Source organism: Alligator mississippiensis, chromosome 4 (assembly GCF_030867095.1).
Source record: "Alligator mississippiensis isolate rAllMis1 chromosome 4, rAllMis1, whole genome shotgun sequence".
In the NCBI taxonomy this organism is placed as follows: Eukaryota; Metazoa; Chordata; order Crocodylia; family Alligatoridae; genus Alligator; species Alligator mississippiensis.
This window is the reverse complement of record NC_081827.1, coordinates 8,163,508-8,178,390: the sequence shown is the minus strand read 5'-3', so window position 1 is coordinate 8,178,390 and position 14,883 is coordinate 8,163,508. Positions and strand designations below refer to the sequence as shown.

At 52.8% G+C, this 14,883-nt stretch overlaps 1 protein-coding gene across 1 annotated transcript in view; it reads right to left on the bottom strand.

The window, feature by feature from the left end:
• PLXNA4 (plexin A4) overlaps nt 1-14,883 on the bottom strand; it is a 523,137-nt gene that overhangs the window by 137,587 nt on the left and 370,667 nt on the right. Inside the window, exons 7-9 of the mRNA XM_014607569.3 lie at nt 14,402-14,555; nt 11,164-11,263; nt 7,556-7,670 (exon numbers count right to left, since the gene is read on the bottom strand). Of these exons, the coding sequence (XP_014463055.1) occupies nt 7,556-7,670; nt 11,164-11,263; nt 14,402-14,555 (369 nt within the window). The remainder of the gene's footprint in view (nt 1-7,555; nt 7,671-11,163; nt 11,264-14,401; nt 14,556-14,883) is intronic.

Here is a 14,883-nt window from a genome sequence, read left to right as displayed (position 1 = left end):
ACCTTTTTATTAAAAGATATTGGATGCACCCAAAGAACTTTGTCTGTCTATGTCCTTAGACCAACATGGCTACAACCTCCATCCCTACACTGGTCCAGGCTGCTTCTCAGTAGCGCTCGCCAGCATTTTTGCCTATTCCTGGAAAGACAATGTTTTCTGACACTCAATCTATACCTTCCTTATCCGGCCCCATCTTGCAGCGCTATACAACAAGGATTCCTCTTCTTTCTCTGCTGCTGCACTAGGGAGGAGATGGCACCGAAACCCTCACACTGATGGGAGTCCAGATGCCGATGCAACCCGCCTCTCCGGACTCTCCCCAGATGCCACCTTGTCAACGCTTGGAGCAGATGGACCGAGGTCCATCCCACCCTCCAGGTTACCTCCAGTCATTGCAAAATCAGTGCTGCCCCCTGCTCCTGATGCAGGGAGCAGCTGAGGGTGCTGGGGAAGCTCAACGTTACCTGTCTCTTCCTCGCGCCACGGCTGCTCTGCTTGGCAGCTGTCTCTCCAGCTCCGCTCTCATCCCTTCACCTCCTCTCCTCTCCGCTGCCAATCCCCCCTGGATGCTCGCAGAATGTGAATGCAGCAGGTTGCCGGCAGGTTGCCATAGTAACACCTTGCTCTTTTTCTCTTAATGATAGACAGGTGCCAGGATAAACGAGCGGATAATCAACAAGAGGGGAAGAATTAGAGGCTCTGATATTGGCATCTCTATTGCTGTCACTGCGATCCCTGCAGAATGATGGATCCATTAATGAGCAGAGATGGAATTTTTCGGCAACGACACCTTTCGCAGCTGCGTCTCCGGCCGGGGCCAGTATCTAGGTAACCCAGACCTGGGCTGGAGGCTGAGTTGTTGCCACAGTAACGACGGACGATGCATCCCTTCCCGGCCCAGTCCGCAATGCAAGCGCAACTGGTTCGTGACACTCGCCAGACAACAGACGGACACGGGGGAGCTGTGTCTCCGCAGCTGCCTTTTGTTGCAGCACAACGGCGGGTGTGGGGGGGGATCCCCGTCTGTACCGGTGCGTTCTTGGAAAGTCAGCTCAGGCATCCTACATGGTCTCAGCAAGAGCCATCAGCTGTGGGAAGGAGGTGTGGTGCACTACAGTGCCATGAGCCTGGGGCAAAATCTCCAGCTGCAACACAGAGCGACTCCATGAGCTGTAGGAGGTCAGCCACGTGTGCCCTTAGGGCAGGACCGAGGTGCACGGGCAAAGCTAGAAGGTCCAAAAGGGCAAATCAAAGACTTGCCCACTCCTGATGCCCAGCAGGCTCCCATGGCAAAGGCCCACAGGTTTCCTACAGCCAAGGGTTGCATGAGAGCGACGTGGCTAGCTTCGCCGCCTACTCCCCAGGTGCTGCTTGCACCTGGGCTGAAAAGGGGACAATATTGGCATAAGACACCATGCAGGACACTGGTCCGCCGCAAAGCCAGGGGTGATGGGAAGGAGCGGCTGGGAGTGCTACGAGTCCAGTCTGCAGTAAACTGGATGTTGGGGATGGAAAAAAGCAGAGGGCATTTGCTCAGCGCTGGCCTGCCAACGCCTGGCTCCCACCATCCCTCCCTGCCCTCCTTTATCACCAGTGCACAAACCTGCCTGCCGTATCTGTTTGCAAAGAGCAAGCAGGGGGACAAGGAGAAATCAGTGTGCTCCAATGCCCGAGGCCTGTGGTGCAGGTCCCCGTTCGGCGCGAGGCGGACAGGGACACTTGGGGAACGAGGGCGCCACTGCTCCGCAGCCGCCTGCCGCTGCATGTCTCCCAGGACTTCCTGTGGCTGGTGACAAATTAATATTTGAAGCCGCTGTTTCTTTTATGTGGGCTTGGCTGTCATTAGCCCAACCAACCCCACCGAACATGCTTTGGTGTCAGGGTTTTTAGTTCTCTTCCCTTTCAGGCGGCAGATGAAAATCCTTTTCATACAAAGCTGGTTTGGGGGAGGAAGGAAAAAGGCCCAAACGCATGAATTGGCTGAGTGCGGGGAGACGAAAACCTCCTTCAAGGTAATTAAATGATTGTGTATCTTCTAAACCCGCCGGATCACAGATCCATTATCAAGGTTTGCTTTTGACTTTTGCTTTTCCTTTTCTCCCCCCCTCTAAACCCATACAAAGCTAAAATCCTAGCAGGGCCCAGAACAAGACAGTGTTCGTTTTCAATGGCAATACAACACAAAAAAAGCCTTAAATCCTTTATGCCATCCACTCAGGTAGACCACCTCCAGCTTCCCATCTCACAGGAGGGTCTATGAAGCACTGGCGTGATAGCTGCCATGCCAGATCAGGCAGCGATGGGAGGCAGCGTCTCTATTGTGAAGAGGATCGTCCAGGTGACCTCGGTATCGTTTGTACCTCTGCCCTATGACAAACCGCTTGGCTCGATGCCTCTGTTTCCCTCCCCTCTATGATGACTGCTTTGAAATGCCTTTGAGATCTCCTTGGCTTGGATGGGGATGACCTGGCCTCAGGCAGGGAGTCGGACTAGATGACTTCTCGCGGTCCTTTCCAGCCCGACTCCTCTGCGGTTCTCGCTGCCTGTCCTCTGCCCAGCGCAAGGGGAATTTGACCTTGGACAGATCTCTTGACGCTACTGTAATGCATGCGGCCACTGCGACACCGGACATTGCCAGCTGCTTTTAAGGAACCTGCTGGACACCTGGGGCTGCAATGGAGCAAGCAGCCTGTCTCAGGGATGATTAAACCTTGTTGCTTTTATAAATGGCTCTCTTTGTACAAAAACGCTCTGTATTTAAGCCTCCGATCATTTTCCTCTTCTCCCGTCTCCTGCTTACCCTCGCCCCGACAAATGAGATCAGCTCCCTTTTATAAAGCAAGAACTCACTCAGTATATTTCCAGCCAGCAGACTTTGCTTTCAAAAACCTGCTGTAAAGGGGAAATTATACGTCAAGGTGAAGTATTTCTGCTGCAAATCATCCCGAGACGTCGTCAACCCTATTTGATTGAGTTCACCGCCATAATCATAAATACTCTTGTTTTATGGCCCTGCTGAAGTTCGTAACCAGAAGCAAACAGGGCTTTCCCAACAGGCTCCACAACAACTATATTCAGTCATTCTGACTTCTCAAAGCAGCCTCGCCAACCTGCTGCCTGGCATTGGCATGAGATGGAAGAGCAATGCCACGGGCGCCAGTACTGGTTGTCAGTATGATCGTCCTTATTGTTCTGGCTCAATGTCAAGAGCCGATTCTGCAGCCCTGAACCAAAAAGAGCAGTTCCAAAATACTTGATTCAAGGCTGCAAGACACTCATCCAACATGAAAGACCAACTCTTGAAGCCACCATTCAAATGCTCATTCACTTTGCGGTGGGGGTGAGAAGTGAGAAGGAGGTTGAAGATTTAGCCCTGGGTATTTAGACATTGCCTGTCTATAGCCCCATGCACTTTGAACCATCTCATGTATTTTCTCTTGTCCTACTGATCTCTACTTTAGCACTCCTGGTGCTAGTATAAGGGTTACTTTGCCCCATTCTAGAGGTGGCCACATGCTGAGTACCCAGTTTGATGCTGAAACGTGTCCTAGATAATGCACAGGAGGCCTGGCTTTAAGGAATAATGCCATACTCTTACAGGGGAAGCAGATGATCCTGCAGGCCTTCTTCATGTCTCCATCCTACTGGTCATCTCCAAAGCAATCTGGTATCTTGCATGAATCTGCACATGGCAGAAAGAGGCCAGCTGTCTCTCATCAGAGCATAACACAGAGGCTCCATGAGAGACCAGGAGCAGTCCTGCATAAACCGTCCGGCATCTGATGAAACCAGGACCTAAGCATAAGCCTCTGGAAGCACACTGGCATGTCTGTATGTTTTGATCCACCTTCAAATGTGCAAAGCGTGGACCACGTGCTACATGAGTGGGAAGAGTCGGCCCACACGGGGTTTGGCTGAAAGATGCCACATGGGTAGCAAAGAAGAGTGGGTGAGAGAAGACAGCAATGCTGGGGCGAAGGCCAGATTGTGGGGGAGAAAGAACAAGCCTGGTACACTGACAGCGATGAGTAACTAGGGGAAAAGCTGCTGGCGGACGCGTGTGCGACAAAGTCTCACCAATGTTTGTTTACTTGGCAAGGCGGCTCTTGGTGCGATGGGACCAGACGCTCCTGGAAACTCTCCACACTCCGATGCTCAGCAGAAAGCTGGAAACCTGCACCTCCACCCACCGAACAGTAGGAATAAATACCTGCTCAGGACGGACCGATTGAGCGGGTACTCGCTCCAAACAGAAGTGAAAGCCCCCCAGCGAAGAAAAAGAAGGAAAAAGGCTGCATCAAGACAGCGACGGGAGTATTAAGGATGGAAAGACTAATGAAAACAGTCTACGCTTGAGGGCCCAGACACTGGGGAAGATGTCACAAGAAAGGCTGGCTGTACGAGGCAGAAACTACATCCCAGCTGATGCCTAAACTGAGCAGTCCAGGAACTAGTTGGTGGCCATGCCAGGCTCCCGATGGTAGGTGAGGGACAGCTGGCAGGTCCATATGGTTTCCGAAGCTGGAAGGTCTATATGATTCAACGAAGCTAGGCTCCAGCCCAAGTGGTGATGCTCTGGCTAGTAATGGCCAGGACAGAAATGGATACAACTAGGAGGCATGGAAGAAGAGTTTCCAGAAGAAAATGTTGGCTGAATATTAAGAAACAATCTCTTCCAGTGAAATGTGTTAGGCTGTTAATAGGGTCTTCTGGGAAGTGGAAGAAGAGCACTAGTGCCACGCAAAACAAGACTGGACCATGCGTCTTAGGAAGGATGTAGTAGGATACAGGAGAATATGGATAGGATATGGGAGGGCCAACCCGCTACTGATCTTTGTGGGATGGACTAGATACTCCAGGAGGTCTTCCCCTTGTTTTTGTTAATTGGGGCATGTCAAATATCTGGTGACAAGTCCAGGACTCATGAAGAGCCACACAACCACACAATTTTTCCTGTCCTCCTGGGCCAAACCACCATGGATGCCCTTGATTCTGGAAGTCATCCTTCCATACGCTGGACTCTCTCCTAATAATCAAAAGAGCTTCATCTCCACAACACGGCTGGACTAGTAATGTCATCTGAAGCAAGTAGTTTCCTGCCCAGGGAAAGATGCTTGGGCCCGTATCTCTTCTCCAAAGATCATGAACTTTTTTCAAGTTACTAGAAGTACCGGGTTATCCTCCATTAACCAGGTGACTGAGAGGGCAATCCTGTCATGGTTCACCAGGCTGGTAGGTAGACCTAGGTGTGGAGCTAGAGATTGCAGGGGTAAGGGTCAGAAACCACAAGTCAGGAGCTAAAATGCCAAACCGGGGTCAGGAGCTGGGAATCAGAAACCTCATTACCAAGTCTAAAGGGAAATTCATAGGGTGGCATCCGCGAGCAAGCCAAACTGGGTTCAGGAGTCAGGAAACAGATCTGCAGGGAAAACCCTGAGGCCAAAACCCAGGAGCAAGCCGAAAGCAGGGTCAGGAACCAGGGAAGTCACAGACGTCGCTGGGGCAGGAGCTGCTCAGATCTGAACACCAGTGCATTGTACTGCAAGGCTCAAGTGCTGCAGGAGTTTCTTAAATGCAGCTCCAGACCCAAGCAAAGGGAAGGGCCGGGGGGTCAGCTGGCCTCGATTAGTATAAACGGGTCCATGCACTTAAAGGCTGCAGGGTAGGAGCCTCCCTGAGCCTTACAAAGCTGACCCAGGCTGCAGCCTTACAAATTCATACCACCCAGCAAAGCCTCCTAGATAGCCTCCTGGCTCTCCTGTTTGGAGATGCTACCAAGAGAACAAATGAAGGTATAAGGGAGCTGCCTGAGTTGCTGCCTGTGTTTGTGATTTGGGAGAGAGCTGAGCTAACCGAATCATCTCTCATTTTCAAAAGCAACAGGGGAGGCCCTGCCTGGATGGCACCAGCTGAAGACAGCAAGACCCCACCACCATGCTGCTTTCCAGCTTTCCCAGGCCCTGGATGGGCTGCCAGTGCATCTGACATCTGAAGGGACGCCATCGAGCCTGCTTGCCCGCCTGGATCCCAGCAAGTTTCACAACAGACTACCAGGAAAGGCTGACTCCCAGCGGACCAAGTGCTGGCAACGTCCGGTCCATGAATTATTTATGTCCTGTACCGTTGTCACTGCAGTTCAAGATGGTTGCCTCCAGGATTGAACTGTCAGCCAGCAGACATGCTCAAGAAGAAAGGAGACTCGGGAGATTGGGGGTGTCTCTAAGAGTTTGCTGCAGGGTCCAGCATCGGGGCTATTCTGCAGCCACAGGACACAGTGCGCGATACAGGGGCATGCTCTCAGAGTCATCAGTATTAAGCTTTGTACTCTGGGAAGCTTTCCAGCTAGAACAAAATGTGCCCACGTCACCAGAGAGCTGGAGTTGATCAACAGCCCCCGTGCCTGATGGTTCGTGAGATATCAGCCCTCGTCAGGGACGCTGGTCCCTCCGGCCAAGCACGCAACAAACCATCTCAGGTCATTTATCCTCTTGAGTTCCCCTGGGCTGACTGCTCATTGCATCCCAATCCCGCTCAGGCTGAGCACCTAGGTCACTCCCTCCACTCTGCTGGGTGTGGGCTGCTTCCTGCCAGATCCACAAAGGGATTTAGGCTCCTAACTCTTGGGAAATCAGTAGGGGGGTCAGGTGCCTGAACACCTTGGTGGGGCTCTTCCAGGTTACTTAAAGTCTCAAGGTTTCTGTTAAGTCTGCAAGCAACCGCTCTCCCTCCTCTCCCTCTGCAGGGTGCACACATGCATGCACACACATATGCACGCACACATGCATGCATATGCACATGCACACACACACGGCAGTTTCCCCTCCTTCCAGAGCCTGGAAACTCCTTGTCAGTGAGCAGCGAGCAGTGGCAGCTGCCATGGCGTTCCCTCCGTTCATGTCTTACATTCGGATGAAGGTCTTCAAACCATCCTTTCCCAGGCCTGACAGCACATTATGTATCTGCGAGGCTTGCTCTGCCATGCGTAGCAGGGACAGCCACCCAGCCCACGAGAGCACCATACACCTGCACTTAGGCGCTGGCAGGGAGCTGTGCCGCACCTGCCAGCTCCGAGAGCCTCTCTGCTGGATGCTCTGACAACTGGGGTGCTGCACCAACTCCTCGTCGGGCTCTCATGATGCCAGTGCTTTAAGACAGAAGCAACCCACCCTCCTCCCTCCCACGTCCGATTGAACAGGCTGTTCTTGTCCCCACGCAAACTCTCTGGTGGCAGCACTGAGATATCTCGCGCCTGCTCTGTGAAGTGGTGCCTGGCATAAATGTGCAACCTGTTATGGTGCCAACAGATGGGGAAAACCAGGAAGCAGGGGGTTGGCTGTGAGTCTGACCTCCAAGATGCCAGCCTGCATCACACGCATCCGATGGAAGGAGACCTTTTGGCGGGGGAAGAAAGTGAAGAGAGAATGGGAAGAGGTGGTGAAGGTGACAGGTCACAGCGAAGGGTTGGAAAGGGCAGGCATGGGGAGTTTAAGTCAGCCTGGAGCATGGCAGTACCCTCCCCCCGCCCTACAGACCATGGCCCCCATGTCCCCCTTACCTCTGGCAGCTTGACACGGCCTTCCTGGAAGGAGCAGGAGCGCGGGTCGTGCGTGCAGACGTGACGGTATTTGCACCAGTGACAGCGGTAGGGGCTCTCCACGCATGACAGGCATCTGGGGACCGACAGAAAGGAAATCACTTGGCCAACCCAGCTTCACACACCAGCACAATGGAGCGGTGTGACGACATGAGAGAGGGCCGTGTCAAGGGAAACTGCCTTGCATAGCCCTGGGGTAAGCTGGTGAGATGCTGATGCATACCTGGACCTGGTGTCTAGGAAAGCAATTGGGACAGCACTGCCTGGGATGATGGCAGGGCAGGGTAGGGGTCCTGCAGATCCTGAGTGCCTCTGGTCCTCATCTCATGACAGACGTCACTAGAAGCTCATGTGTGAGACAGCTTGGACCCAAACGTGATGCAGCAAGGCTGTGAGACATGGGGCAAAGCAGCGCCTTTCCCTGCCCTGCCTGTGTGTGGGGACATGACAGCCCCATGGGCACAGGGACATGTGTTGGGATGGGGAGAAAATCTCCACTGCCAGCAGCCAAGGCAAGGCTGCCAGCTGCAAGGTGTGAATGTGTGCTAGTGCTGCTGGAGGGGCACCTCTGGAGCATAGCTGCTTTGATAATGAAAGAGCTCATCCTGGGCAGTGCCCACGTAGGATTCCAGCCACCGCTGGCACCGGGAGCCTTTGTGTCCTGTTTAGTCCTCGACCTCTCTGCTGAGAGGGGCAGGAAGAAAACTAGCTGGTGACAGCCAGGATGTAGTTGTGGGGCCAAGATGGTGTAAAGAGTGGGCACTGCCACTGCTGTTGTAAATCAGGTGCAGCAAGCCGCATCCCAGACTCACACCAGTAAGCCACGGATGTGATTGTGATGTGGCAGTCCACGGCAGTAAGGTGGATCTTTCCATATCAGCCCCACCGAGTCCCTGTCCAGATGGGGAAGGGCACAGACTTCTGGCGACTGTGGGGTTAACCCAATTTTGCTCCATTAGTAGAGATGCCAGGGGAAGACGTGTCTGTTTGCAAAGCAGAGGGGAGGGGATGCCTTTGAGGAAGCCACCCTCCCACCCCGGCTCAGGACAGGGCAGTTCCCCAGTTCACTCTCCACCTACAGCCTGGTTGGATTTGGCTTCCTTGTTACATGCACGACCCTAAAGGAAAAGACCAGACAGACCAGGCAGCATTTAGCTATGGCTGTTCCTGCCCCGGGGTGAGGGAAGGGACTAGATGACCTATCCAGCCCCGTTTTCCAGGAGGGCTGCCATGCTTCCAGTTTGCACCTTCATCGGTTCTTAGTGTTTTATGTGCACAACCATTTGCACACAGGCCCATCAGAGGGTGCGAGCTCTTGGTTACCACCAGCTCTCATGCTCACCTGGCCAGAGAGCTCACCCCTGAGAGCACAGAGGGGAATTTCACTGTTTAAACACGCAGGTCTGAAACCATCTCTCAGCCCCAGCGCAAACACATGCACTCACACATCCTCTCCTTCTCCTCCCTGAGAAACCTCTTTCCCCTTCAATCCCCCGCCCGCCCCAGCGCAGCGAGCTGTTCTTCAAATGGGTAACAAGCACTCGCTCTGATAAATCAAATTAAAAATGGATAGTGTATTATAGTTTGTCAAGTCGGAAACCAAAACATGCCATAAATATTTAACACTGCCATCTCTTCCTGCCTTTTTTTTTTTTTTCCTCCTGCCGCTGTTTGTCAAAACTGCAGAAACACGGAAATAGGATTTGCCTTTGCTTATGAACTGCTGAGCTGCAGTAATAATTACCTCCTCCTGGCCCCTCTGGAAAGCTGTCTGGGGAAGCCGGTGGCTCGGGGATGGGAGCACAGCACCCCCAGAGCAAGCTACTACAAGGCGGCCCATTGCCTGTGCTTATGATGCTCATGCACCCAGTGTCCAATGCAGCAACGGCACTGTTGAATTGATTGTGCCCCCGCTCAGAGGCTCAGCAACCTGCTCCTCTATCATCTCAGGTTCCCACCACGTGCCTAGCCATCTCACCTGGTAAGGCTGATGTCATTTGGAAGCACTGGTCAGCAGCCAATGGGGCTGCTTCTAGTGGGAACTTAGTGATGAGGTCACAACAGGTGTATAAGAGCCCTTCCAGGAGGAAAGAGGACAGACAGGTTTTTGAACACAGCTAACCAGCCAAACAGCCACCAGAGAAAGAGCTGGGTCAGACTCTGGCTGCAAATGTGAATAACTTACCTGAATTGTAGCTAGTAATTTAGGATGAAGTGATCTAGAAGCATATCAAAAGGCTACCAAGCCGCTTCTGTTTGCACAGGGTTGGTTTTTTTGATACTTCTCTGACCTTTACCCCTCCCCATGCCTACCCTCTCCCATCAATAAAGCTATCTATTATAGGAAGCCTTGCTGTACCTGCTTGAGAGGGATTAGGCAAGCCGTTTGGCTCCCTTGCTCAGCTAACTAAGGGAGGCTACTGTTAATGCTTCACGCTATAAGAAGCACCCCCAAGGTCTACAGGGTCTGTGTACCCTGGGCAGCACAGAGCCCTTACAAAGACCAGACCCTGGGTGGTGGCAGTGGTTACCCCAGGCTTGCAGGTGTGCTCCAGGAATGGGGATGCCGGACATAGGCACCCCAGGGGAGACACCTGAAGCGTGGTTTTGGCCAGGCACAGTGAGGCAGGGGGGGCTCAGTGTAGGAGTGCTCCTTGTGGGCCCACCACAGCAGGCACCTGAAACCATCCCACTGACTTCACTGGGGCTGACATCATAGGCAAGGATTGGTAGTGCCATAGGTGTGCGGAGCCTGAAAGCCTACATGAATAGCCCAGTTGCAGTAAGTCTACAGGGCTATTTGCTCAAGTCCAGACTCAGTCCTTTCCCAGTCAACTCCCTCAATGTGGCTTTCTGCCTATGCGCACCTGAGTACTCCAGCTAGAGGCTAAGGGTGGATTTGGGGATGAGGCATATCAGATGATGACTTCAGGAGTCATGGTCAGTGCAGTTGTAGAAGAGACAGCTGGTGCTAGTGAGTTACTCCAGGGTTACTGAAGTGGGTTTGGAATCTGGATTAATCTGATTCAATACAGCATTGGCACCACCTGCAGCAGGTTACAGTACTAGGTCTGTGTTGTGTCAGGGTTGATGTTGGTCTTATGTAGGGTTTAAACGATGGTTTGTATGGGATGGTTTGAATAGGGATGACCTGCCTCAGGCAGGGGGCTGAACTAGATGACCTCTAGAGGTCCCTTCCAGCCTGACTTCTCTATGACTGCCCCAAGACACCAACCAATTCCCTTATTGGCAGGATCAGCAGAAAAGTCAAGGACTGAATGGGATGTTGTGCAGCTCATTGCTGGTGAAATGTGTTTCTATGACATCTTGGGACCTTTCACCTAAAACAGGCTAATCGGTGGCACCACTGATCTATGTTCTGTATGTTGTGAGTCTACATGCACCCTCTACACCAGTGGGGAGGGGATTCTGCAGGCACCCCAGTTCTCCTGGCCATGATTTCAGGACTCCTTCCCACCTAACTGGCAGTCGTCGGGATCCTTGTACCAGCCAGCACATGGAGCTGAAACAGAATCAATGTGAAATTGCAGGTGAGAGACCCAACTTACGAGTTGTGGACGCTGCAGTTGTAGAAGACAAAGCTGGTGCTAGCGAAAGTCATGCCCGTCTCCTTGGATTTGAGCTGGAGCTGCACGATGTGATGGTCTCCTGCAGAAGAGACATAAGGATCAATGAGAGATGATGGGATTGCTCTGTTGGTGACCAAGCTGGCCATGAAGAGCCATGCAAAAAATCTGTGCTGTCACACGACCCACAACAACACAGCCAATGGGGGCCAAGTGTTTCACAGTGCCTCCACTGTCTCATACACGCACATGCACAGAGAGTCCCTTATGCAAACACCTTGCCATTTAATCAGACCAAAGGTTGGGAGCAGACATAGGCACCAAGAGCAGGAGTGCCTCACTCCTGGTCACGCATATAGGTGCGCATATAGGTGCATATAAAATCTGGATCTCTCCACTCCCAGCCCAGTACTCTGGTTGTCTGAATCATGTGCATCTCACTGTCCAGCCCTTGAGAAGGGAGCAGCCCATACAGGCCAAGACTAGTGTATAGAACCACACTGCTGCTCTGTCCCCTGTCACCAGACTCCTGCCTGCTCCGTGCACATGGGATGGACTTGATCTAGTTCAGCCAGGTCTTTTCCAGCCCTGACTTGTCTGACTGCATCTCAAGGCAAATGCTATCCAATTATAGGAAACCCCTTAGTGATACTATAAGGGAGGGGAAGGAGGCAGATACTGATACTTCCCTGGGCAGAAGAGTGCCATACCATACGGTGGTAGGCAATAATGTATTCGGCAACATTTTCCAAGCAGCTAAGAGACTCAGGAGATGAAGTCCCACTTGCATCTACACTGCAATGGCGGCAGGTCCTGGCTCGGGCACTCCAGAAGCATGCCCTACCCACCCTCATGTACTGGGATGCCCCAACCCTGCAATGCACCAATTGAGTCATTGCAGGGCTGCCCTTGGCAGCTGCTCTCAGGCACGGGAGACCGAGGTCTTGAGAGCAGTAGCAGAGAGATACTGCAGAGGGGGCTGACCATTGCATTTAGACAGACAGACAGACAGGGGAAAAGTGCCTTGTGAATGCCATACAGGTGGGAGGCAGGTCTGGGTGGTGGTTATCACTGTACGGTCCATGCTCTGGGGTTTCCGGGAGGACTCCCATATGCACGAGGCTGGGAGCCTTGTGTATTCCCCCTGGAAACATTGAACTCAGATGCATGTTGAACTCTGCAGGGACAAGGGCTGCGGTGCCCTGTCAATCCCAGACCCTCTCCCCCACTCCCACCCCTGAGCATCATCGCTCCCCTTTTGCTTGCTCCTTCCAAGAAGCCTTCATGCTGTTGAATTAACACTTACTTTTATTGAGAATTAAAACTGATCAGACCCATTCAGCACAGCTTAATTAATTCATTGATTAGGCCTATAAAAGACCATCCCCATCAACAGCCTGAAGCATACATCACCAGTTCTGGGCTTGAGGCAGCAGTGTGATGATTTAGATGGAGCGAGCACGGCGGGTGATTTGGGATAGCTATATTTTACCCTCCTTGTTTATAGGCTTGGACACCATTACCTCACCTCCCTCTGCTGCTTTGGGAATCAGGACTAGAAGAGGACAGGGGCATCGACTGCACGGTGCCTGCTTGCTGAGCCTGCCTGGTATTCCTGGAGCAGGCACTAAAAAGTGCCAGATCCACCATGCTCAACTCAGGCACAACCACAAACCTTTACTTAACAGCATTTACAAACAGCTACCCAGGGCAAAGATCCAGCAAGGCTTAGCTAGGTCCTTCACATGCATGCCAGGCATTACAGGAGCTTGCTTTGCAGCCTCTCCCAGCTCTACAAGGGCCTTGCTCTATGGTTTTTTAGCTTACGAGCGAAAAGAGGTATAAGAGCTAAACAGCTGGGCACCTTCTTTTCTGCCTCATCCATATCCCAACTCCCCTCACTGTTTCTCTCCATTCCTGTTTCTATCCCTTTGCCTGCCTGCACCCCCCTCTCCATGTCACTCCATCCCATTACCCCTTTCCAGCTCCAACCACTGTGCTCCCCCCACAACAGATCCCGATTAAATCCCTTGGTCCCATCAGCAGCGGATGTTGTTCAGATGAAATAATTGCAGTAATTTGATGAGGAAGGAGCCCATGTTTAATTCAAGGCTTTGACCCAACTGGCCCTTCCACCTCTATTATCTTCCTCCTCACCTGAAAGAGTCATTAATCAATCAGGCCAAAGCAAGGTTGACAATTCATCTCTGGCTGCGAATACACGCGCGCATGCACACACGCGCACACTCCTAAATACGTGTTGCTGCCAGCGCCCAGCACTGCTGCCCATCTGCTGCCGATGGCTTTGACAGCTCTGCTAACTGCTTCATATTTAATGACTTTGCCGGCATCTTGTGCATAATGAAAACCGGAACCGGAGGGCTCAGGGGCTGAGGCACGGGTCCAGAGCCTCTCCTCCCCTGGTTAAGACCCATCCTCCAGCAATGCACAAAAGGCCCTGGGTCTTCAGAGGTGTGAAGTACCCACTGTTAAAACAGAAGGGACTGCAAGTGCTCAGGTTTTCTGAAAATTAGGCTCCAGAAGACACTCTCTGCAGGCATTCATCCAGCCTCCATCACTTAAGGATTGTTGGATGGCAGGTCTTAAGTTGGTGGTCCTTAAAGGACAAGCATCTACTCTAGAGAAGCCTCCACCAGCAGTATCGTGCCTGCTTCTTGGTAAGCAAGCTCAACTTAGTGGGAATTGTCTCCTGGCTGCTTAGGATTGAAACAGGTGGGAGGAAAGGTGGCCTTTGTGCTGCTGCCTGGCTCATGGCTCAGCGGGGTCTCCCAGGGCACCTTCACCAGGATGCAAGTCACCACTGCAGTTCTCAAAGTACAGCAAAAGCAAGAGATGGCAGCTTCAAAAGGCTCCCCGGAAGTCAGGCAGGCAGCACAGGCTCCTCGCTGCAGTAGGCAGTCATCTGTGACCGCCGTGTATAACTGCTGCAGGCCTGCTCGTCCTCCCCATGAGAAAGTAGCCTGACACAGTCACCCCCGATGAAGCCCACCGTGAACCTGATGGGGCACTCAAATATGGACACGTGCCCTAATGCGTTGCTGCTCTCAGCCACCAACGGGTCACAGTGTTGCAGCAACTCAGCCCCAGTTTTTTGGCACAAGCTTGCAGTGTCTTTCCAAGCCCCTTTGCCACGCTCGGGTCCTGGAGCAAGTGGAAGGGAAGATGGGTGGCACAGGCGGGGAGGGCGTCGCACACTCACCATTCTCTGTGACGATTCGGGGCACTTCCTTAGCAGCAGGGGAGATGCACTGGATCTGATTCCCCACCACCAAGCCGTCCATCTCGGAAAGGTCCTCAAAGGTGCAGTTGACCCCAGCCGACAACTCTGGGACGTTGTAGGTTTCCAAGACCAACTGCAAGTAGTTGGGGGCGGGGAACGGGATGGGGAGAGACAGACAGAGAGCATTGAGCTCAGCAAGAGAGGAGGCTCGCAGAAGAGAATTACACTGGAGAGGTTGGACAAAGAGCCTCTTGCTAGACACAGACCCTCCTTCAAGAGAAAGCACCGGTCGGGGGGTGGGGATGGGATGGAGATGTCATCGCGAGTGGCGGGTGGCGAGGCAGCGTCTCCGTGCTGGGCAGGGACAGCCGGGGCGGTGGGGTGGAGTGCTCGGTATCGGGCATGCAAGTGGGATACTAGAGGGGGGCTTAGGAGCCGGCTGTGAAGACGGGGGCTGGCTG